This window comes from Fistularia commersonii, chromosome 14 (genome assembly GCF_037954325.1).
Source record: "Fistularia commersonii isolate RoL2024-O1a breed Wild chromosome 14, RoL_Fcom_v1.0, whole genome shotgun sequence".
In the NCBI taxonomy this organism is placed as follows: Eukaryota; Metazoa; Chordata; class Actinopteri; order Syngnathiformes; family Fistulariidae; genus Fistularia; species Fistularia commersonii.
In genome coordinates, this window is record NC_141297.1 from 15,504,051 (window position 1) to 15,529,373 (window position 25,323).

At 40.9% G+C, this 25,323-nt stretch overlaps 1 protein-coding gene across 1 annotated transcript in view; it reads left to right on the top strand.

The window, feature by feature from the left end:
- bcl2l1 (BCL2 like 1) overlaps positions 1–24,281 on the top strand; it is a 30,671-nt gene extending 6,390 nt beyond the window's left edge. The window contains exon 3 of the mRNA XM_086159830.1: positions 19,797–24,281. Within this exon, the coding sequence (XP_086015956.1) occupies positions 19,797–19,940 (144 nt within the window). The 3' untranslated portion in view covers positions 19,941–24,281. The remainder of the gene's footprint in view (positions 1–19,796) is intronic.
- The last annotated feature ends 1,042 nt before the right edge of the window (positions 24,282–25,323 follow it).

Consider the following 25,323-nt stretch of genomic DNA (forward strand, 5'->3'; position numbering starts at 1 on the left):
TCAAAGTGGGCCGTCCTGGTACTGACAGTGCCTGTGTGTGCGTGCACGTCAGGGACCGTTAAGGTCAGCTTGTCCTTTGTGCCAGTCATTTGATGGTATGAAGGAGAAGAGGAGCAAAGGGAGGTGCTGTTTCTGTTTACTCTGGTGTTGTGGAAGGCCAGGTCAAAGGTTGATCCTATGGAAACTGACATCCTTGTGACTGAACAGTACACCTGGGTAAAAATCCCTCTGGGCAAGATGTGGCAATGGTGTAGTATATTGGTGGCCTTCTTGGTTTCATTATAGAACTGAATTTTAAGAGATTCTGTAAGACGGAGGAAGTTAGGGGTGACTGGATGTGTTTGATAATGTAAACACTAGAATAGAATATTCTTTTAATCGGCCCACAGAGAGGACATTTCAAAAAAAAGGATAGGACTAAAAAAAAACAGTTTTTGTAATATGCTTTATTCCGCTTTTCTGTCTTGAAGAGATACTGTAAGTTCATTATAAGCAAATATTTGTACAAGATTGGGGTAATTAAATCGCCATGTCCATTAAGTGAATAAGAGTAACAAGCTCTTATCATGGTATTAATGAAATTAAAGTTAAACCAGAAAAGTACCACTTCTACTTTGTGTTGCCAAAATGTGACAAAATTGGCTAGAGTCAGTGTTTGCTTCTTTTTTCATAATATGTTATTTCTTTTTTTCTTTGCTGTTAAACAGTTTGGCCATCTTTGAGGTGCCCCCAGCAATAAAAGAAAATAAATGGTGCTGGCATTAACTCTGGAGATCCGACTGACTTAATTGTTATGTCAGTATTGTGATTGTAAGTGATCTATTATAATCCGGTGCCACAATGTGCTGACTGATTTTTACATGAATTGTGCAAATAGCACAGAAGTCTTAGCAATACTAATTGTTGATTTTTCAGGGTGTTGTTGCATACTTTTGAGATGGAACAGTACGTGTCCTTGCAAAAGTATCAATTTATCCAATTGACAGTTTTCAGTAAGTATATTAATGTTGAACGCAGATCCATCTACTGAAGTTTTGATCTAATGATTTATTGATCCTTGTCCTTCCAAAAAATGCATACTGTATGTACACTGTAGTCATAATACTTGGCTCAGCACATCTGACATGAGCTCAAAGTTTCACGCAGTCAAAATTATTTGCCAAAGTTGCAAAACACACGCTTGAACAAGACCAAAAACATCCTGAAGCTGCTTGTGGTTAGTGTCTTGCATGTCACTTTGACCAGGACTTGGACTGCCTCTGAAAAGTTGAATGGATCAGCATATTGAGTGTATCTTCAGCTATGCTTTCACTTCTGCTGATGGCTACCACTGGGCACATGATGCCACTTCCTCTCTGTGTCATGTAATTATTATGCTTTGCCGATAGGAAGCGCTTTGGTCAGAGCAGTGTCCCACGTTGTGATGTTGTTTTTCGTGCACATGCAAGGGGCAGTCCAAAGCTGCATCATTCAAATTCAAGAGAAAACCCCTATAATTTCTTCCCCAAACTGTTGCTTTTCTGGCTTTGGTTTCAGCGCTTGCATCGCTTTCTTGTCACAATGTCAGTATATCTCAACCTACTCTTTCCTTGAAATCTACCAGTATTTGAGTGTCAAACCACATGAGACCTTTTTCTTCTTTTCTTTTTTTTTTTTCCTTCCATCGATGCCTCTGTGCGGGAATAAAGCACACAGCCAGTGACAGATGTGGAAGCCGGGGTATTACTATGAGGCAGGTGTGCCCTTAGTGGTAGCTGATGAAATATTAGTCTGCTCTGCAACACCAAGGTCACTTTCTAACTCACTCACTTACTCATTCACTCATTCTCTCCCTCTTTTACTCAGTCGCACCATCTCTCTGTCTTGTGATAATGTTGGTTTTGGTGAGGTGCATTGAAATGATTGCATTATGGAAGGGGAACAAGGAGAAAGTGGTTGTTTCTAAATCCCCAAACTGTTGCCAGATCATGAAATGTGTTTTTTTTTCTTTTCCCAGCAGCTCTAAATTTACAGTATCTGCAATGTTCAAAGGGCTATTATCAGACACCCATTGACCTCAAAATGATTTCCTAATTGCTAATGTCTGAGTTTGTTAGCTGTAGTGAAATGACAATCTTTAATTGTATGTCATTTTAAAAAACAATCAAAACATGATCTCATTTTGTCAGCCATGAGGAGTTGATTCTTTTACTTGCACTGTTAAAGACAAAAACAGCAAAGTATTGATTTTTTTTTTTTTTTGTGCTTTGAATAAATAAAGCATTTCAACAGAGCTGTGTGTCTGCTATCGTATTAAATGCTCTACACTACAGACAGACTCTGTATTTTTTTTTCTGTCAGCACTCACCAACGGCCATTCCTCACACCGTGATTAAATTCACCTTCAAATAATTTTTATTCAGAGTTAATTTTCTTATTGCTCTAGTCCTCACCAGTGACAATGTCCTTTTTGCTACTGGAGTGATGGAGTGACAGTAGAGTACTATCACAGCTTAAGTCACTTTCATGTCTAGGATGTTTCAGTACATGTCAGCAGCTCTGAAAGTGGGATGGATATTTTCAAGTCAGACTGTCCTTTCACAGCCTGCAGGACTAAAACCATATCATGTCAGATAATAGTGCCGTGGCAGACAGGAGAGGGAAAGACAGGGCTGTGGACGTAATCTTTGCTGTCTACAGCAGCAGAGCAGGCGATAGCAGTGATTACTCAGAGGTGACTGAGTTGCCTCAGGGTGAGGGTACAGGGTTATTACCAATTATAGATGAATAATATCTTGACCTGCTACTAGGGGAAACTATGTTCCCCCCTTTGACAGACTAATAAATGCTAAACTCATTTAGAGGATTCAAGCTGCCATGGTTTGGGGAAGGTTGACTGGAACAGTATGCGTATAAGAATCAGGGTGGGGGTAGGGGGGCATTGGAAGAAGAAGGAGACCATTAGCCCAATTGTTCTCCATGCTGCTGACAGTCTGTGTAAGGTCAAAGAAAAGTTAACTGCAAGAAAAATGACTCGAGGCAGTGAAGGTTAGCTGCTTATTTTTAGTGTAGGCTTCGATATACTGTTGTTGTAAGTCTTTGGGCAAAATTAACCTTTAAAGAATTCTGTACACCTCAGTGTTAACCATAGGGATTTCTGATAATTATTTTCTCTGTATTCATTACCTGTAACATACTCCTTTGTGGAGTAAAGTCCCATTATTAACTATTTTAAGCATACCTTAATGACAGAAGCACTTCCGACAGCGCCAGATATAGAATAATCTACCTCTTAAAATGGTCTCCAAAAGCAAAGCAAAGCGGTACCAGAGGCTGCTGAACCATATGTGCACACAAAATTTGGCCTATCCAAAGTCATTTACGATTGAGTTTTAATTATTGTAGCCCAGATGTGGGGCTAATAATATATTTTCCTAGATTCCTTGCATTCTCATGCTAATTTGGTCCTCCTGTATATCTAAATCTATATAATTTCATTTGCTGTTATATATTAATAAATATCACAAACCACTCGCACTTTGATTTATTAAGACATCAAAACTGCATTTGCTGCGGAAACTTACCGAGAATTTTCTTCTTCAAAGAAACAAGACAACAGATTTCGCTTGAGTGCCTGAAACAAATTGTCAAAGGCTTTAGAACCGGCTGCAGTCGCGGACAACTTAAATGATCAGACGGATCATTGAACAGCGCCCAAATTAAATGTATGACTGTGCGGCAAAGTGGGTTAGACAGTGTGGCTATAATTAAAGGCGTAAGGAGGCAGACCATTGACTTGTTTTGAAAAAGGAGACACCTGAGCTTCCCCCTACATAGAGTTATTTACTCTCTCGTCCTCTCCTCCCCCTCTCTGTTGCTCTGTAATTAACATGCACATAGGATAGGCAGTTAGATCCACACAGTCGCCTGTCAGACTGCACTACCAGTGAAGAGCAGGAAATCTCACCCTTGGGACCTTTGCATCCGCCCTCCACCTCCCGCTCCAACCTTTCTCCTGAATATATTGCTCTTCCATCTCCTTCACGCACACAACTCCCCTACTACTGATCGATTTCTGTCGCATAGTCTTCTATCTGTCCCCCTCCCTCCCCTGTCTGCTACATCAACTCATCATTTTGAGCCACTTTATTTCCGCCTTTCCTACCTCTCCTCTCTCCCCATCTCCGCATGTCCCCTTGTTTGTCAAGACTGTATAGTCTTAACATCTGCCGCACCAGAGATGCCTCCCCAGTCCCATCATTTGCCTCTCTTACCCTTGTCGCCATGCCTTTCTCCTGTGTTTCTTAGTTTGTTTACTGAAACTGAAAGCCCATGACATCGTCATCAGCCCAATCAATTCCCCCCCTTACCACCCTCTTCCTCAGCACCTCCTGTAGTGCTGTCACATTACTTCATCTTTCCCTTCATCCCTGTTTTTCTTCCCTACTTATCTGCCTCCATCCCATCCTTCTCTTCTGCCCTCTCATTGTGAAGGGCTCACGTGTGAATAGTCCTGAAAGAGATTTTTGTGTCCCCCACTGTTGCATTTTAACAATCGGGCCTCAACCAAAGCTCCCACTTTCCATCAGCTGATGGTTTTTAAACGTCCAGTGCAGGTTGTTCTTGTCTCACACATTTGAATGTCGTATTGTATTGTGATACGCTGCAAAAGGGAGGAGATGGCGCCAAGTCATGTGACCATCTCAAACAAAGGCCTCGAGGCTACTCGCACACACACCCACACACAGGAATGTGCTTCCCTGGTGCATTAGCTGTGCCCACAGGTGTGTTGTCGCTTTGCAGACTGAACCATGACTGGAAAAAAGACGTGCCAATCAAGATGAAACCCCACACAAGGACAATGTATCCACAAACCCTGTTCGCATTGAATCAATATTGTGCATTTATTGTCAATGGGCCATTAATATGCGACTGTGTTTTGGTTGTTTGGCTCTATGGAGACTGATATCCAAATGTTTTGAATTAATGTAGCTAGCCAAGCATGGATATGTCCCATTGTCAAATGCAGTTTGTATCCATCAAAGGTAAAGTATTTATTTGTTTGATCTGGCACACCGAAAATGGAAGAGACAATTGTATCATTATGTTTCCTTTGGGTTCATCACTATAAAATCAAGGGCATGTTTGTCCTATAATTGGAGACTTGCGAGACTTTTGAGGTGGTGATGTGATGGAATTTGACCAGTACAAAGTGTAATGTCGATCTGACAGATCTGTTTGACTGAGTTTTCAGAATGTATTTGTCAATTCATGTAATGCTAAAGCCTTAAATCTATATTTATATTTTACATTTCTATAAATGGAGGAAAAAAAATATTTTACTAATAGTTCAGTCTGTGAAGGTGCAGTTGCCCATCTGACCGGCTGTGTAAAGGTACCCTCTGATCTGATGGTTCTGCCCACCTTGTCCCTGCATGTGTTTGTATTTAATAACTAGACCTGGAGTCTTGGAACATTTAAATGCAGACAGATACGCTACAATTAGGCTATAGATCTCTTCAGCTGATCCTAAGGAATACTAGTTGGTTAAATACAGGTATATTTCGAAGTCTAATGATTTGATCCTTTCTTCTCAATTCTGGCCTCCTTGCCATATTTGTGTTGCAGTTGCTCCGCTTTGCAGCATTCTGTAGTTCGGCATTTGCCCTGATATAGGAAAGTAGCTGTGGGATTGAGGACAAATATTTTAAATGCACTGTTTATTTATTCCTGATATTCATGTTCTTTTAGTAAACAGTGCTAAATGTCATATAGTTGACATAACTGCGTGTGGGAGTGTGTGTGTGTCTCAATCTATCTAGTGTGTGTGTGTGTGTGTGTGTGTGTGTGTGTGTTTATATGTATATACACACACACACACACACACACACTCCATGAAGTGTCATTACCATACTTTCCAGCAATATAACAATTTATATTGTCACTATCATTCAGCTGCAGCTATATTTGCCCGGTTTAAATTTAACAGAAGGAATGTATTGTTACTGGTATTACTGTATGAATCGTGTAAGTGTTGGTTTTTTTCTCCACAAAATTTTGTTTTGGGACAAAATTATCATCTTCACAATTTTATTTTTGAGATTTTTAAAAATATTGGGATTTAGTGTGTTTTTTATATCACATTACTTTCTTTATTACTTGAACCTTTTTTGGGGGTTAAAAAAAAAATCAATGTTTGTGTGTTGTCAATTTGGACAGACATATGTTATTTATGGCCAGAAAAAGCTCATGGATGTTTCCTAGACTGAGACTTCCCAATAGTCTCTAATGGCTACAACTGCAGCATTTAGACTGCCCATGGCCAAATCTCTCTGTGTCAACTCGTTGAGTGCACACACAGCAGCGACACCTCCGTGTGCTCCATATCCAGATGGTGTTTACATACAGGTCAGATATCCAGCTGTGTAATAAATGAGTGTGTGGGTGTCTATATTGCCTGCACGCTACACAGCCACAGTAGCTTTGCCAGAGCGGTAGACATCAGCCCCCCTTCTTTACACACACACATACACATTGAAAGACAGTCTCACACACATCAGGGATGTGTGATCTACATCTCAGAGCAGAAGGTAGGGCACACAAGGTAGTCAGAAACGTTGATAGTGTCAGACTGGGTAGGCAAGTGACTCAGCCAGATGCAGCATGTAGGTCAATAGGTTACTCCATACATACAGAGCAGGTTGCACACTGCTATCTGTGCATGTTACATGTTGTGTTAATGCAGAAGTGTGTCTGTGGCGCAAAGAGAAAACATTGCATCCGGTTGCTTGCGTGTGCTGCTCCACTTCTCCAAGGCTTAGTGGTGAAATCAGGTCACAAGCGTGTCTCTTCTCCTCTCATTCATCTTCCTCTCTATATTTTACCTCTCTGCTTCAGCCCGCAGCCAACGCTTTCTCCTGCCATACATATCAAAATACCCCTCCATATTTATGCATGTACTCACATCCTCTGATTTCATTTTATGCCGTACCATCCTTCTCCCTTCCTGTGTCTTCCTCTCTCTATTCTCATATCTGTGATCAGATTATGAGGCATATCACGGGATTAGTGAGTCTCATGGCATGTATTAAAGCATTGGAGTCCCGAGATGATAGAGAAGGGTTGATGAGTGTTTCATGGTGATGCTGCACCCAATATTATATAGCACACAGACTAAATGATGATAAAACGTGAAGGCCAACATTGTTATATTAATCATAGGCTTATTTGAGTGGCCGATGGGGGGTAGAAGCAATAAAGACCAAAGATAACTTTGGTGCCCCTGAAAGAGGAGAGCGGATAATAAAAAGACAGCTGATCTGTGCTCAGCCTGTAGACAAGATGTAAACTCTGTCTAGTGAACTGCTGTACTTTGATGGAGAAATCTCACTTTTTCTTTTTCTCAGTTCATCATCATGTCCCCCTCATTCAGTTCCCTTTTTTGGTCCCGTTCCACCTCTCCCTGACGTCCCCCTTTCCCATCTATTTCAGTTACGCTCATTGTTTTCTCCCTCTCAATGTCTTTCCGTGTCTTCTGTCTGGACAGATGGCAAATCTTGGGGTAAGGTGCTGAAGTGTCTGGGTCGGGTGATGGCCTACAGGGTGGAGGATTGTACTGTTTGGGTTTTTCCATCTTTCTTTACTCTTTCATGTGCTATCTCTGCCAGACCCAGTCAGTCTTGAATCTTTTGTGTGTGTGTGTGTGTGTGTGGGGGGGGGGGTGTTTGTGTGTGTGTGTGTGTGACAGAATGGGGTTTTGTGGAGAGACAGCCCCAAGAGTGGGAACAGATTGGCGTCTGAGCCTTCATGTTCTGACTCATTAATCTCCTCTTTAATTCATGGCTTCACTGCCGGCCCAACACGTGCCCACACACGCACTGTCAACTTCAAGGTCCAAATGCAGAACAATATGTAACAAATTAACACACTGGTGTTGGCACAAACAACAGAAAGTGTCACCATTAAAGAGGGTTGGGTTAATGTTTAAATTTCCTCTTTTTGTGGGTTCCTTCCTACTGTGCACTGTTGAGTATGCCCACAAAATGTAAAAAAAACATTGCGATTGTTATAACGATCGCAGAAGAATTAGGCACTAGCCATGGGGGGGAATACATTTCAAATACTTAGAAGGCCATTATCAACATCTATAAAAATAAAATAACAGCTCAGGTGAGAATCATATGTAAGAATCTTTTCCTTTTGGCTTTTCCCTTCAGGGGTCGCCTCAGCAAATCAACCTTCTCCATCTAACCCTATTGTCTGCATCTTCCTCTCTCACACAACCTAACTGCATATCCTCTCTCACTAGGTCCATAAATCTTCTTTTAGGTCAGCTTCTAGACCCCCTGCTCCAATTCCAGTATCCATCTACCAATAAATTCACCATCCCTCCTCTGTACACGGCCGAACCATCTCAGTCTGGCTTCTCTGACCATAGCACATCTAACATGTGCTATTCCTCTAATGGACTTTGTTTTTTCTTTGCGACCTCTATCTTTACCTTACCCTGTATTTCCTTGTACTCTTGTCTGTTCTCTTCAGTCCCCTCAGTATCCCACTTCTTCTTCGCTAACCGCTTTCTCTGTATATACACCTGCACTTCCTCATTCCACCACCAAGTCTCCTCATCAGCTTTCCTTCCAAATGATATGCCAAGTACTCTTCTACCTGTCTCCCTGATCACATTAGCTGTAGTTGTACAGTCATCTGGAAGCTCTCCTTTCTCAACTGCTCCCTGAAAATACATGTAACGCTGCTCCCTTCCACCACTTTGTCCTCTGCTCTGCCTTTGTCCCTTTGATCTTCTTTGTCACCAGAGTCATCCTACAAACCACCATCCTATGCTGTTTGGCTACATCCTCACCTACCACTACTTTGCAGTCACTGATCTCTTTCAGGTTACCTCGTCTGTAAAAGATGTAGTCTACCTGCATGCTCCTACCTCGGCTCTTATGAGTTACCCTATGTTCCTGTCTTTTCCAAAAAAAAGTGTTCACTACAGCCATTTCCATTCTTTTTGCAAAGTCTACCACCATCTGTGCCTCTGCGTTCCCATCTTTTATACCAAATCTGCCCATCACTTCTTAATCCCCTCTATTGCGTGCACCGAAATGTCCATTGAAGCCTTCACCAATTGCCACTTTCTTATCTCTGGGTATATTCTGCATTACTTCATCAAACTCATTTCAGAACTTCTCTTTCCTCTCTAACTCACATCCCACCTGTGGCGCACAGGCTCTAACAACATTGAGCATCACACCTTCAATTTCTAGTTTCAGACTCCTAAATCTATCTGACATTCTTTTCACCTCCAGAACATTCCTAACAAACTCCTCCTTCAAGATGATTCCTACTCCATTTCTCTTCCTGACAGTACCACGATTGTACAACTTAACAGCTGCTCCTAAGCTTCTAGTCGTATTACCTTTCCACCTGTTGTCCTGGACACGCAGTATATCCACCGTCCTTCTCTGCATCATGCCGACCAACTCTCTTCCTTTTCCTGCCATCGTCCTAGTATTCAAAGTCCCAGACTATCGCCCTTCCTCTTCTCTCTCTGCTTCTGAACACACCTTCCTCCTCTCCTTCTTTGACCTACAGCAGCCCAATTTTCACTGGTACCCTGTCGGTCATCGGTACCAGTGGCGGTCGTTGTAAACCCGGGGCTCAACCAATCAGGTATGAGAGTGCTGGGTTTGATTTGCATGTTTGGTTTTGGCATAAGATTTATGCCAGATGTCCTTCCTGATGCAACCCTCTGGATTTATGCAGGCTTGGGACCGGCTCAGGGAGACACTGGCCCATGCCCCCCTGAGGCTACATTAATCACATGTCAGAATAACATATCATGTGTAAACTGAGTCTCACCAAAGAATGGATTATCTTTATCTAAATTTTAGTAAGGATGTTTCAATGAGGCCTTTGCATTCAAAGGCCTTTTGCAAGTTTTGAAATAAATTACTTTACTTCTCTTAAATATATTCAAGCTATTAACATTCAGATTTTATGATGGCAATTACTTTTTCAATGAATACAGATGGTAAAATGAGACACAATTTTTTTTTATACAGCTTTGCCCCATAAGGTAAACAAAGTTTTCTCAGTTTTTTCCTAAATCTCCCTCAGCTTAACACTACACTTGTTTCAAAAGATTGTGACAGGCTTTTTGCATGTTAATCTGCTGCCTGTCATCTCCTTTTTTTTCCCAGCAGCAGATTCGAATATTTTAGAGCCCAAGCAAAAATAATCTCAATCATTCAAGCAAATACTTGGGTGTGAAAGAACCATACAGGCGTAGGAGAACAATTCTGGCTGTATGAAACATGCACATTTTGAGCAGAAAGAATCAAATGGATGCACCCTTTTCAGCAAGTGTAATTTGTATTTTCCATATTTTCCATGTGGAGTGGATGAGTGCCCTTGTCACTTACGGGGGCGCGTGCGTGCGTGCGTGCGTGCGTGCGTGCGTGCGTGCGTGCGTGCGTGCGTGTGTGTTCATTGCTCAACGCAAGCTCTGTAGTAATCCCTCCTTGCCTCCAGTCATAAGGGATCTCTGGATCTCCTGCAAACACCCTAGCAATAATAATAAAGATGTTAAAGAGCAGGAACATGTAGAAGAGCAGCAGGAAGTGTGGGACCTCAAGGGAGAGGAGGACACAGAGTACTAGGCAATCAAGAGGTTTTTTTTTGACTCCCGAGAAATGACGTGTTTAGCACCTCAGGGAATTTTGTTGCATCAAGTTTTCAAGCTTTTGTAACAAGGTTTTGCAAGCGGAAATTTTCAGGACAAATGTCATAAGAGCTGCAAAGCGTTTGGGCTGAATTACAGCATTGTGCACTAAAATAGGAAATAGGAAAATAGGAAAAAACACAGATTTAAATGTTCTGACATAGAGGAAACCAAAAGAAGATTGTGTCACATATGCTGCACAATTAGATTTGTCCTTGAAATGTATGTAAGAACAGTTTTGAGTGTCATTCTTCCATTGGTAATCTAGTATAAATTGCCCTTCAACAAGCAGCCTCTTGCCTTTAAACCTCTGCAGCTCTTTTTGTGTTTTACGAAAACTCTGGTGAATGGTCTTGAACAGACGATCAGTATGTATTCATATTAGGGAAAAAAAAACATTAAACATCCAACTGTTTTCCAGTGTAAATTGTTGTTTGTGTGGAAAAAGTTCATTCCATATTCTCTGTGGAGAGTTTGGACTAAGTTAACTATTTTTTTCGCTCTTGAAGTGTGATTGCGTCTTGATCATTTTGTTTTTTTAACTCAATGATTTGTGACAGTCCCCTGTTGATGACAGTCCAAGTAAATGGCAGACGAATGCAAAGAATGTCGAGTCTGATGGACTCCTAATACCCCAAGGACTACTGATACCCCAAGGATTATTAAAATTATATAATAATCTCTTCTATAAAAACCATTGACAAAACGGTTGAAGTGGAAATGTGAACAATGCAATCAACACCTTGGGTGGAGTATGTCATTCTGCATGACAGGACTATTTTGTGAGTCCCAGCAAGTCTTTCTTCATGTCCAGATGTGTATGTCACTGAGATCCTGTGGTGTGTTCTGGCCAGGAGGTCACAGCATGTACATCGAAGCCACTGCTCTGGAACGTCAGCCACTGTGACAATAGCAACTGGTTCTGTCTAAACTTTGAGCTTGCTCAATATACAAAACCACATGATGTATGTCTCAATAAGCCCGGGAATTTGTGTGTTTACAGAGGTATGCAAAGTTGTCACAGTTGTTGCAGCTTTCAGGAAAGGTGCTCAGCAACAGCAAGGTTTGATCTCATCATACAGTGTACAGTTTGTGACTCGGGAACCATTGGACCAGGGTCACTAGCTTCATGTAAACTTTCAAAGTACATTATGCTACTGCACTGATTCCTCCTCACTGCCACTGAATCAGAGCCATGTATTGCTTAGTACCACATAATTGACAAGTTTAATAAAACTTGAACCCAGGTTTTTGACAGGGATATATCACAAGATTCAAATGTAGGATTCAAATGTAGAGGAAGCCACATGACAAGTCAGTCAACAGAAAAAAAAATGATTAAGGTCAAAAAAGTGTCTCTCCATAAAATATAGTTTTGGGTCTTCTTGTAGCCTGGATGTGAACAATCCCATAAACATGAAGAATGTTCTCCTGTTGGCATTTTCTTCCTTCAGCTCACTGATTGTACAGATTCTCTCCTCTCTGTGACTCAGCTCCCTGCCCCTGAAAAGATACAAAGATTCTGACCTTTGTAATTCAGGCATGAGGAATTTCAAAAATTCTCAGTCATTAGTAAGGGTTTGGTATTTCCAGTGAAACCCAACTACCTCCCTGGTATTCTTTTAACAAATCCTGTTTTTGTGCTAAAACAGCACATCATCATATGGAGTCTCATGGTATTTACCATGTTATTTAACAAAGTCTTTACCCAAATTTTCAGCTCTCCGCTAACTATGAGAACCTTCCAGTTGGCTGAGTGCGTGTCCTTCTTTGTTCCCTTTTGCTGGATGGGACTGGTTCAAAGCTGGTTGATCTAGATTTTTTTTTGTTAAGTCATTGCTATTCAGTAGGGGTGTTGCCCGCCTGCACACAAACACATGCACTCACACACCCTCAGAGGCTTTTGTGTGAGAGTAGATTTTTCTATCAAGTGTAAAGAGGCTTTTGTATACTCTCTATCTGTGTGTGGAGAAGTTTCCGGTTAGCATCAGTAAACCCTGTGGATCCCTCTCTGCATGTGAATGGGACCTTGAGTGTGTCCCTGGCGTCACACTGCTTTCGCTTTTTATTTACAAGACACATGACTCCAAGTACAGATTGAGGATTAACATCATTTTATGCACTGTAATTTCATTTTTATACCCCATTGCATTATTGAAAGCAAGAAAAAAAGATAACAAATTACATTTCATTTTTGTTTCTGGGAAAACCCTCTTCGTCCCACCCACATCAAAACTAAATCTCTTACTAGAATTGCAGTCCAGTGAATGTATGTAGGGTCTGGTAGGATCTATGAAATATTTTTTGAGTATTTTATCAAAGTGTCCTAAGGCTGTTTTTTATTTTTAGAGGAAATTATCAGGGACGGCCTCTGTTGGAGCCACTTTATCGTTTTTGCACATATCTCAACACAACAGTAGTAATGTCCTCATACTCAGGACAGCTTTGTCCCTCCTTTTTTGAAAAACTCAGGCTGACGACCCAAGTCAGTTCATCACAGTAATCAGCTTGGAGTCCTTCTGCAGTTAAGGGTTGCTCAAGGTTGCCATGGTTACACTTGGTCTTATTTGGTCCCAAGAATTCAGCTGAAATACACTTTACAAAATCGGGTCAACTTTTTTTGAGATATACAGGACAGTAGGCGCTTACTGCTGTCTGCATGTGTATGCCTTGCTTTATAATTGAGTTGTTAAAACAGTTTCACATTTGCAACTTAAAAATAGATGCATGTTAACCACAATTCCTAAGTTTATATTTCCAAGAACTACTTAAAGGTTGCGTCAGAGCTAACCTGGCAGTCAGAAGGATTTACAAGAATCTCAAACTGCCGCCCACCTTTCCATTTCCATCGTACAGAAAGCATGTGCATTTGATTGCTATGATCTGATTGATATTTGTGTCTAGCCAGTAATGTTTTGCTTTCAGACGTTGTAAGCATCGACTGGAAGTAAATTTTGGTGATTATTGACAAAGCATTCTAACATGTGTGATAGCAATTTTATTTTCAGTCCTTCAGAATGAAAGAGAACAAATATGAAATATAACTAGATCAACATGAGTAAACATTGAAAATCTGTCAAGAAAAATATAAAGAATAAACTACAGCCCCAAAACTGCCCTTTAAAGAAAAATCAAGGCTAATAAATGGTCTCCATACAAAGCGCTCTCATCATTCATTTCTAAGCGCTTTCCACACCGGATTACATTCACAGACACACACACACACACACACACACACACACACACACACACACACACACACACACACACACACACACACACACACACACACACACACACACAAATTCATACACTGATGGCAGCAGAAGTCCCACCAAGGTGTCTTCCAGACCATCAGGAGCAACTAGGGCTTCAGTATCTTGCCCAAGCACATTTCACCATGCAGATGAAAGGTGCTAGGATCCACCAAACTTCCAACTGGAGGGATGTCCACTCCTCCAGCTGAGCCACAGTTGCCCCGGTGATCAATAAACCATTTGTCCGCCCAAGTAATTGCAGAGCATCTCCCTAGACCCTTATCGATGTAATGGATTACTTCCAAGGTTATTGGCCTACATGTATATCTATATGCAGTTGTCTTTTTTGACAATGTCTCAATGCTACTGACGTTCAATCCAACCATCCTTTTCTAACTAAAAATGAAGGTGTATGTGTGTGCCATGCATAAAAGGGGGTTTCACCAACAGGGAATTAAGTGTTGCAGCTTGTTATGGTGCAACACTGGAGCAACCAGCTAATCAGAGCTGATGAATGGGAAGATCCTGCTAATGATAGTTAAAATGCTTCTTTCTGCACATGCAGTATCAGGCCATTTATCAGCCACTGAGATGCTCCTACAACCCCAGACACACTTGCACGCATCACATGGACTCATCAGCTGCTTTCCAGTAGCCGTGGCAACCAACTGCCGAATCTCCTTCCCTGTGCCCCCTCACTATTTCTCTAACCAACCCTTTGCTTTCATGAGCTAATCCTTCCCTCATCCTTCTTCTCACTACTAATGAAGAAAGAGAAACTTTGAGGCACAGAGAAGCAGAAAAAAACAGAGACAAGGCCTGTAAGCATTCTCTGCCCTGCCAAGGAGCACCTGATTTCCTCTGGGAACTGAGCAAAGCTGAAGAAATAAAGGCGTGACCGTGTGAAAGGGAAAAGAAGAGAGAGAGAGCGCAGTGGAAGGTAGATAAAAGAGTGGGTTTACCTGCCAGGTAGGACTAGAGTGAGATTGACCAGAAAATACACCCTTGTCTTGACATCTTTATGCTTGGCTGACAGGTAATACCTCTAAAGAAATGAGATGCTGACCTGCTAGGCTTTCTATAGATGGTGTATTGAAAATGTGATCAATATCTTATCCAATTCCCAAGCGATCTAAGGGCTAGGAAGTGGAGTTACTGCATCTCAAAAGTTATTTCTTTTCCTGATCTAAACACTGATGATGCTTAGGTGTAAAGCAGCAGAAATAGAGCCACAGTAGATGGCTCTGTTGCTAAAGCAACGAGTGTCTCGTGTGTGTCTGTGGATGTCATTTGTTTCCAATCACAGATGTCCAGACCTGTCACCAGTGCTTAAGAGTGTGAAATCCTGACTGTGAAATGAATGATTCAAGCTGAGACTTGCATGGTAAACAAGCCACATGCAAAAGAAACATGATTTGGACGTTAAAAAAGGAGTGAAAAGATATATTCTAACAAAATGCATTTATTAGTTGTCTTTGAAAACAGATCATACTACATGCTGCAGTGTTATTTTTATTGGTATGATATGACAATGAATTGACCCATGATACAATGGAAAGGCATGAAATGGGAGAAAAACAGACAAACGATAGCAGAAAACAGACAAAAACTGAATCAATAAACATAAAAGCTCCGTCAGCAGCCAGTTTCACCATCAGGGATTATGGCTGGTATTAAATTAAGTTGTGCAAGGGATTTACTGCTGGAGAAGCCATAGTAATGTGACCTATCGACTTTCCTGTTGTTGGAGCAGCCTTCTCCGCATCAGTTTTGGGGAGAGACCACACTTGCCAAAAAATGGCCCTTCTTTTGTCTTTGCATGGCAGGTCCTTTTTTTTTTTTTTTTTAACATAATTTTCTGAATCAACAGTTCCTCTATCTGCACTTAGTGTTATGTTTGACTGCTTGGCAGTCTGTGGTTTCATATACCAGCTCTAGTAGCTGTCTTAAAGTATCTCTTTGTCAACAGATTTTTCTTCGCTGCACTTGGCCTATCACAACATCGCTATAAATGCTAAATTATCAGCCGCCATCATTACAAACACTTGGTGTTGTAATGAGTGCTAATCTGATGCTAATTCCCAATGCCTCCAGTTTAAAATGCTAGATTTCGTGAATATGTTATTGTACACTAGTCTGATATACATAGTTTATCATCACAAATATTGGACCCTTCCCCATAGCCTCATGTAAACTTTTATAAAACTTAAAGGAGCGGGTTTGGGAGCCTATCCCAGGGTACAGTCCAGGATCAGTCAGGATCAGTTAGCGATCAGTACAGGGTACATCCTGGACTGATCGCCAGTCAATCGCAGGCCCATATATATATATATATATATATATATATATATATATATATATAAATGTGCGTGCGTGCGTGCGTGCGTGCGTGCGTGCGTTCGTGCGTGCGTGTGTGTGTATATGTTACCCCTTTTGTGCGGCTAGTCAATATAGCAACATAGAACGTGTTAGTTTGTGAGGGGTAAACACCCGAATTGGCAAAGGTATGTTAGGAGAATGAACCCTATCTCAGTTCAGTTACAGTTGATAAAACGTGTTTGAATTTTTGAGCGATCTTTGGTTTCAGATTTTTGGTTTCAACTGCGAACACATTTCCACACACATTTAGCGTCAGAAGACAGGGGACAGGAATTATCTAGAAAATCAAAACAACAATTGGGAACAGAAAAGGAGGGAGAGGGTTGTAAAAGTAGATCGTACTACATTAATGAAGAAAAAAGGAGGTAGCAAGCAAATAACAGCAATCTGTTTGTTTACTCTCTCAAACTGTTGCTCTTGCTAGTGGTTGGTTTTGGTTTTTCAAATTATTTAGTCCTTGATCCCTCATCTGGTGGGGGGGTCAAATATGTGATAGGTGAGTTGAATAAGTTCCAAATGCTAGTATCACAGTTGCTAGTGTCCAGTATTTTGAGTAAAACAAGAGATCTATCCTTCTGGCCAGTGGTCAAGGATGGGTGCATCTGGTTTGAACGGGAATGTCAGGGACTGATTGCCAGAGACATGATAAGGAGAGTTGAAAGATGTACAGATACAGCTGTTGGGTTTTTGTGTTTACATGTGATTTGTTGACAATAAAAGAAAAACGAGTTTACCAACAGCCTTGTCCTTGAGGCCACTATCTTCCCTCTGGGGTATGTGGACCCTTCAAAATGAGCCTGCCTGACTTGCTGCTATAACCTGTTCTCTCCCCCCCCCCCCCCCCCCCCTTAAAGTCAAATCCTGCAATCATTTTTTTAAATAAGGACCAACTTAGCAAACACTGATAATGAAGATAATGATCATCATTATTACATGGACTTGGAGACTTCTTTACATGGGTTGAGTCAGTGCTCCTGTCATCCAGTCTGTTTTTTTTTTTTCTTTGTTTTTTTTAATTATTTTCGTGAGAAAAAGGGGTAACCTTTAAAACATGTGGTAAACTATTATTCAAAGTTACTGGCATTCAGATAATTAATTGCAGAGATATCTTAAGTTTTGCTTTCAAAATATTTTAAAATATGACTCTTCCGCAGTGATTCACTCATTTCATGTTTGGTTAGGGTACATGCCCTGACTTGCCCACCATACAGGTGTGGTCACATGCTGTAGTATAAACCCGGCCCCATCATTCCTGACATATTTCTTCAAGATACCAAGTAATGGGTCAGCCCAGCTCTTACTTTTTAACAGCACTGGTTTCAACACAATGAAAGAATGAGTCATGTCTCTTTAAGCAGGAAGTAATCACATGATGTCATGATTTACTTAAAAACACTCCCTGGTGGCTACTTGGCTCTTCTTGACGTTCAGGCACTTAGGAGCAGGACATAGTTAATGCTAGTGTTCATTACCCAGACCGCAGTGTGTTTGTCTTGTTTGATCCATATCAAAAGCCGCCGATCTTTAGTTGTTGGTCAGAGGCCAAGAGGGCTCCCACATCTTGACGGTGTCTTTGTTTGAGGATTTTAAGGAAGTCTTGGTGAGGATGAGGAAAAACACTCTCCCTTCTCAATGTGAAGGGAGTGTGTGATACTGACGAGGAGAGTCAGAGGTCAAAAGAGGAGTCCACAGCATCCTGTTGACAAACAGATGTATCAGTTTTCATCATGCAGTGACACTTAACCTGACGTTGAATATTTACTCATTCCAGAGAATCCATTCATTGACCAAAAACTGTGACAGACTTGAGCAATGTGTATGTGTGTGTTTATTTCGAACTACACTATGAATGAATAGTGCTACTGTGAGAGGGTGTCTGACCCTCTTTGGGCCCACAGTCTGTCTCACAGCTCCAACAACTTGAGACAGTGTTCTAAACACAAGGCTTGCAGTAAACAAATGTGATTACTGGAAAAAGAAAACTGCTTTCTTAAGAAACCAACAGTGAGTAATAGAATTATGCCTAAATACGCTTGCACTGAAGCTTCCACTAATTCCTTGACTCGGCACCTTTGCTGCCTGTTGATTTTTTTCATTTAGGGTTCAGGAACTTGCTCTTTGAATGCTCTGATTGGAAAACAAATGGTTCCACAGAGCATTTTCTCATTACAATTGACCGGACAAAGTATCGAGCTAACAAACCAAAATACAAAGTAATTTTTATAATCCTAACAACACGGGATTTGAATTTTTCATGAGGATTACGTAGTGGGTTTTAAGTCTGATGCAGGACTTTAACATCTAACCATTTTTCATTTCCGGCATGTGTTGTGTCTGTCCAACACTAAACTGATGTCGTCCTTATCCAGTGGTCATCAGGTGAAGCGGGCACTCCACACTGTAGCATTAAAACAAGTTCCTGATTGACAACATTTGGATGCAGTTTTAATAACAGATGATTAATTCATGAACATATACTCTGTGTGGCTTCAGTTACATTTTCAGCTCTTGGACTTCAGTTTCCGTTGATTTCAGAAAAAAGACCCCAACTTCCTCTCACTGTTTGACTACTGCTGCCACAATGTCCTCTATTTTACTACCCAGGTTACAGAACTCTGGCCCCCCCTTCTATTTCAGGAACCTTTCAGTGTCTTCCTGTCTTATTTCTTACCGGTTGCCAGTATGAGACCGCCCAGTTGTTTAAACAGAAAATGAGAAAGAAATGGAAGAGGTCAAGAGAGCAGGTAAGAGTGAGAGAGCAAGAGAAAGTCGTCCCAAATAATGTTCCCACTTCTATAATGACCAAATGGATTGGTCTTCTCACACTTTGTCAAATTTCATTTCCGTACAAAAAAACTCTGCTCGTCTTGCAGCTTCTGTAGAGTTGGTGGTTGCCCCAAGCTGCTATGTTAGTGCGTTTTCTCTGCGTCTCTCTTGCAGGAAATGATTTCAGTGGTTAGTTATGCAGGCCTTGCAAACGGAGGACCAAGAGGGGAGGAATGTCAGCAGCAACAAAGGTTCTGCTTCCCCATGAGCATCTGCTCAAGAGGGAGGAAGCGGGAAGGGTTTTATTTGATTTCTTTTTTATTTCTATTTTTTTCTTAGGGGGGGGGGCTGTTAGAGAGAGGCTGTGACTTGGTGTCTTATATTTAATCCAGTAGTGGAACCTTGATCTCATTGGCACAAAAAAAAAGAAGGTAGCTGATGTGTTTTTGGACTCTGCTGGTAAATTTACCTGGGTGTATGATGGGCGGAAAATTTCCACATGTGGGATCTGACAGTCATATGATGCCAAGCTGTGGGTGGTGCAGCTGCAGTTTGTGGTGGTGTGTGACTGGTAGACCTGGTTTACCTGTTTTGGTTAGCTTCTTTCATAGGGGATTTTTTTTTTTCATTAATATTATCATATAGCAATCCTATGTATTAACACTTTTCTCCCACTTGTTTTACAGGAACGTTTTGCTGAAATATTCGGGCAGGATGCTGCTGCAGAGGGCAGGCGGTCTCAGGAGAGCTTCAAGAAGTGGCTGCTGGCAGGGATGACCTTGGTGACCGGTGTGGTGGTTGGGTCACTCATCGCGCAGAAACGCCTGTGAGGAGGTGGGGCAGCAGTTTCTGCTGCATCTCCCTGACCCCTCAACCTGCCTCCTTCACTACATTTAACACACAAACCGCAGAATGAAGGTCCCGTTTGTCTCGTCAGATCTGCTGATGTTGTTTAGCCCTCCCCACAACACGCACACACACACATACACACACACACACACACACACGGACACACTGCTAACAATTAAACCCAAATCTGTCTAGATATCAACAGTATGTGTGTGTGTGTATGTGTGTGTGTGTGTGTGCGTGTGGTGTGTGTGTGTGTTTGCGTGCGTGCATGTGTGTGAGAAACTTATTTTGCTGCCAGGCTACTGGGTCCGCGGACATCTCCATGATACCTATGCTTGTGCCATATAGAGCAAAAGAAGGGGTGATGTAGCACCGCTCTCCACAGCTTTCTTTTCTTTTTTTTTTAAGCCCCCACTTCCAGCCAGCAATCTTAAGCTCAACAAGATCATTCTCCATTTCTCCACATCACCTGTCCCTCTTGATTACTGGCTTTTCATGACTGATGCGTAAACACATGTTTTGGGTGACAAAATATGTCATTAACTTACACTTGACTGGGGCTTCTTTTTTCCTTTAAAATTGACAGTTTTGTATTTTTCTGTCATTTAAACCACCACCACCGTTCCTGTTGATCTCACAGTCACAAACTCAGCCTTTTTTTTTTTTTTAACCATTTTTGTTGCATTAGCCTGTCCAATGCCAGGCCGCTGTGTTTGTCAAGTCCCAACAATTGGTAGAGCTGTAGTTCATACAAACAGGGCACTGCCACTCCAACTAGACATGTTTACCACACAGTTCCTGAATGATACAGCCAATATTGTAGCAATACTTAAACAGATAATGACAACAGACCCCTTTTTCAGTGTTTTATCAATGAATCTTACTGGTTGGATATTTGTCTGTAAAACTGTATCGCTGTTAAACTGTCTATTTTAGAATCAGTTTTTGAGCACTTAATAAAATGTTTATGACACATGATATAATTTGAGATAGTTTTTGACTAATTCTCCATTTGTTTTTCAACAACTGATTTAAAAGAAAATAATCAGTGGAAAAGCCGTAAAGGAATGGCTGAAATTCAATTGGCCGCAGGCACATGTGCCAATTCATGATGAAACAGGTGAACAACCAATCTGGATCTGTGTGATCCTGCTCTGCAGCTCCTCTGTGTGCCGAGGCAGGGCAACATCTGAAATCACCAGGATGTGTTAAGGGTCGTAAATAAACCCATGTTTTTTATTACAGGTGTTGTGTGGCCAAATACCATGTATATATATATATATTTATGGTTAGCTTCTTTCATAGGGGAGTTTTTTTTTCATTAATATTATCATATGGCAATCCTATGTATTAACACTTTTCTCCCCCTCCCACTTGTTTTACAGGAACGTTTTGCTGAAATATTCGGGCAGGATGCTGCCCTATCATACATATGTATATATTTGGCCACACAATAACTGTAATAAAAACATGGGTTTATTTTGTGACCTTATATATACCTTATATATATATATTTATATATAACAAAATCTAGTCCACGCTGAATCCTAGAGACAGCTGTCACTGACTAGAATTGGAGAATTTAGTTACTCAGCTTTGATTTGACTAGATGGATAGTGGTCTGCCAGAGCTTTACAGTTATGTTAACCGGTTATATGCAAGGATTCTTAATTGTTAAAAGTCCAGCTGGCCAGTGTGACCAAAGCTGATGACTCCTGATAATACTTGAGCAGATGAAAGTTCTTTGCATTTATTATAGTTAAATGGCCTGTAGTAAGCTCCGCAATCCAACTGCTAGCAGATATGTGTTTGTTGTGCTGCTGCACAAACAGGTCATGTTAAGTTTTTGCTGGAGAAGATGATGCACTGGATGCTTGTCTCTCTAGTCCTCTCCTCTGATCAAATTGTCCCTCCAGACATAGAGGTGACATTTAAAGATTTTTTTTTAAATAAGTTGTGTAATATGACACGAAAGCTATAGATCTCCCAGTCATTTCAGTTAATTATAGCGAGTTGGCCAGACATGTCAGAGAGACGATCCATTACAGCTGTAGCCATGTGAATTCAACCGTACAGGTGGATCCATGGTGAGAAACTGTGCCTTGGCCAGTAACTGTGTCATAGTGTTATAAACATTTTATTAATTTCTTTTTTTCAAGCCTCAGTGAAATACTTATTGCAAGACTTCTTACAACAATGTTGTAGTATCATTTTGTTGTTAATGGAACAGAAAAAATTGTAATCACTTGACTTAATTAAGTGGCAAACACTTCACGTTTGATAAATATGTTCAGTATGTTCTACTTAAATGTCAGGACTTTCTACCTAGGTTTATGCTCTTTAAAATTTAAAGTTTCCGGGCGCTTAGCCGGTTGATCAGACAGACCAAGATGTGTGGTGTCAGTAAATGTCGCATGCATATGCATCGCTGTGGTGTTGGGGAGGTTTACCGTGATCTCGCAATAAAAAGGAAAAATAGGCAAAGGATGTGCTGCACTCACACAGAACGTATCCAGTCAAACGCATCTCTATATACCGATTTATTTATAATTTATTTCTGAGACTTAAAAAAAGAAACAGTTTGATGTAGCAAACTGATGTCTGTCAAAAGGTAACACTCATGCTTCAGGGCTTATTGGATCTCCCTGTCTTATTGTCCATCACCTGTGGCAGATGAGTCTCTTAACAGTTGTTACAGGATCATAAACTCATACTTACTTCCCCAATGTTAGCTGTGCTTTGCTTTCATGACTCCTCTGTAACTAAACCCCTCGAGTCCCCAGCCACTGCCTCTCCTCCCCAGACACCTTGTATCTGTCAAATCTCCGTCCGCCACTCTTCCTCTCCCTCCCTCAAGCCAGCTCCGCCTTGCCTCCATGCTCCCCTGGCTGTCACCACACCTAGTCACGTGTGTCAGTCACAGCTGGCCCACCTGCTGCTCACGCAAACACATCACACCACAACGCGCACACACACACACACACACACACACACACACACCTGCCAGTCAGTTGAGTTAGCAAAGATTGCAGGGGGGGGGTTGGGGGTTCTCATTTGTCTCTAAGCATCTTTGATTTTACGCTGTAACATCACAAGTTTTGTGATTATTCCGTCGGTGTGCGGCCTCGGCATTGGAGCAGGGACGCACGGTGCCATTTTGTCATCACAGGGGGGTTCAGATATGTGTTTGGCACTGTTAGGGTAAACATGAAAGGATGGAGTGTAAAGCGTTGCCCTGGATGGTGTGAAACATCTACCACTGTAGAGTCAAGATGCTGATGATGAAGCATGGCTTCATCATCAGCATCCCTTTTCATTAATTCTCTTTTCTTTTTCTCATTTTTAGCCTCACAGTCACTCAAATCTTGTACATTCCCATTTAAACAGATAGAAGTCCTCATGGTACCCCAAACAAATACTCCCATCAAAAAAATGCATTGCTTGATTTCATCTGATATTCATCCTGTCGTTATTAGCCAAGGTCTTCTCTCATACATTCCAGTACAATTTATAAATACATATATATATATATATTTTTCTAGTGTATTTCCCGCCAAGAAGCTGCTGTCTGGGCCCAACACTGAAGCAACTACCCTTCCTGCAAACGCAAACACACACACACACACATACTCACACACACAGACACACACACGCTCGCATACACATCTGTGTATTTGTGTGTGCGTTTGTGTGTGTTTGAATTTATTGGCAACAACGTTTCCGAAGGAGGCACAAATGAAGGAAGTGTAACAACATTGGCAAGACCCCATATAAATACACACACATATATATGTGTGTGTGTATATATACATGTATATATATATATACATGTGTATATATATATATATATACATGTATATATATATATATATACATGTGTATATATATATATGGACGTACGTGTATAAATATATATGTACAGATACGTACATATATATATGCTAGTTATTTAAACTGATTAGAATAGCATTCAACTTAGCAACTTATTTAAAAAAAAAGAACTGGCTTATAAACATTAATTTATAGGGTGTAAAATAAACAAAAGCATAAATGTGCCCCTTCAAATGGCCTTAAACTCCATCTTCATTTTGTTGATGTGCATTGTCATTTATCGTGTTCTGTTTTTATGTACCATTTATATTGTTGACTTGTTACTAGACAGAAAAATGCAAAGAAACAGATCTTTTCAAAAGTCAGTTGTTCTTAAAATGCACACCTTTTTTCGGATCCCGACCGAGTTCCATGGTCTGTTTGTCTTAGAATGCCAATGTATAACTTTAAATTACATTGAAGCTATTAAAAACCATGTTGGAAAAGCACTTGTCTCCGACCGTTCTTGAAATCTTTCGTTGGGAGTTTTTTGGGTCATCTGCCATGCTATGAATTTTCTTTTATAGGGGCCTTACAAGACCACAGCAACCTTGATCAAGATTTTTTGAATAAATTTGAGGTATTTCTTTCTTTAGTGCATCACAGCCTATTGAGTGAGCTTGCAGGAAGGAAATACAGAATCCTTTATCATCTAGACTCCGTTATCCTGGCAGTTGTCACACTGGTTCCATGGACACCAACTAGCGCTGTATTGCTTTGTGTTTTCAGAAATTCAAACATCACAAAGGTGAGGATGGCGTGTACAGACCATTACTCACATTTAGGATCGTTTTATGTCCCAGGATGTGTCTCATAGTGTTTTACAGGCTCTGTTTCTCGTTGTCTCTTGAACTGCTCTGCCCTGTGAGGCTCCTGGATCTCAGCAGGGGAGCCCAAGAGCTTCACACACGCTCTACACATCTTTACATCTCAAGTAAAGACAGTGCTCGGGCAGTCTGACAATGCATTTACCTTGCAAATTTCACGCCAAAAAAACAACAAAAAACAGGCTTGCAAAAAGATCACGACTACAACAGTGCATGCATCACTCCTGTGACACTTCCATAAGGTTGTGGTCTACTTGTTCCAGGGCAGCCGAACCTCTTGAATGTATAACAAAGATTAAAACAATTTTATGACTATGATTAAAATATGCTGTTAATTCTACATTGTGATTTCCTGTCGGCTTTCTCACCAAATATAATTTTATCTGAATGGTTTCAGAATTGGCTAATGATGCACAGTTCTACCTGTGTAAAAAACAGAAAAAAAGAAACCACGTATGAAGTGTATAGACATTTTGAAAAAAGTCATTTTAAAGATGTGTGAAAATAATCACCTGCAAATTGGATGAAGAAAAAAATCATGTCAACTTGAAAGATTATTTTAAGTAAAAGACATCTGTCTTTACAGGTTTCCTTTCCAAATTTAAATCAGACAAATGATTTCCCCCCTTACTAAGCTCAATCAATTTGGCTATTTTGGTTAACT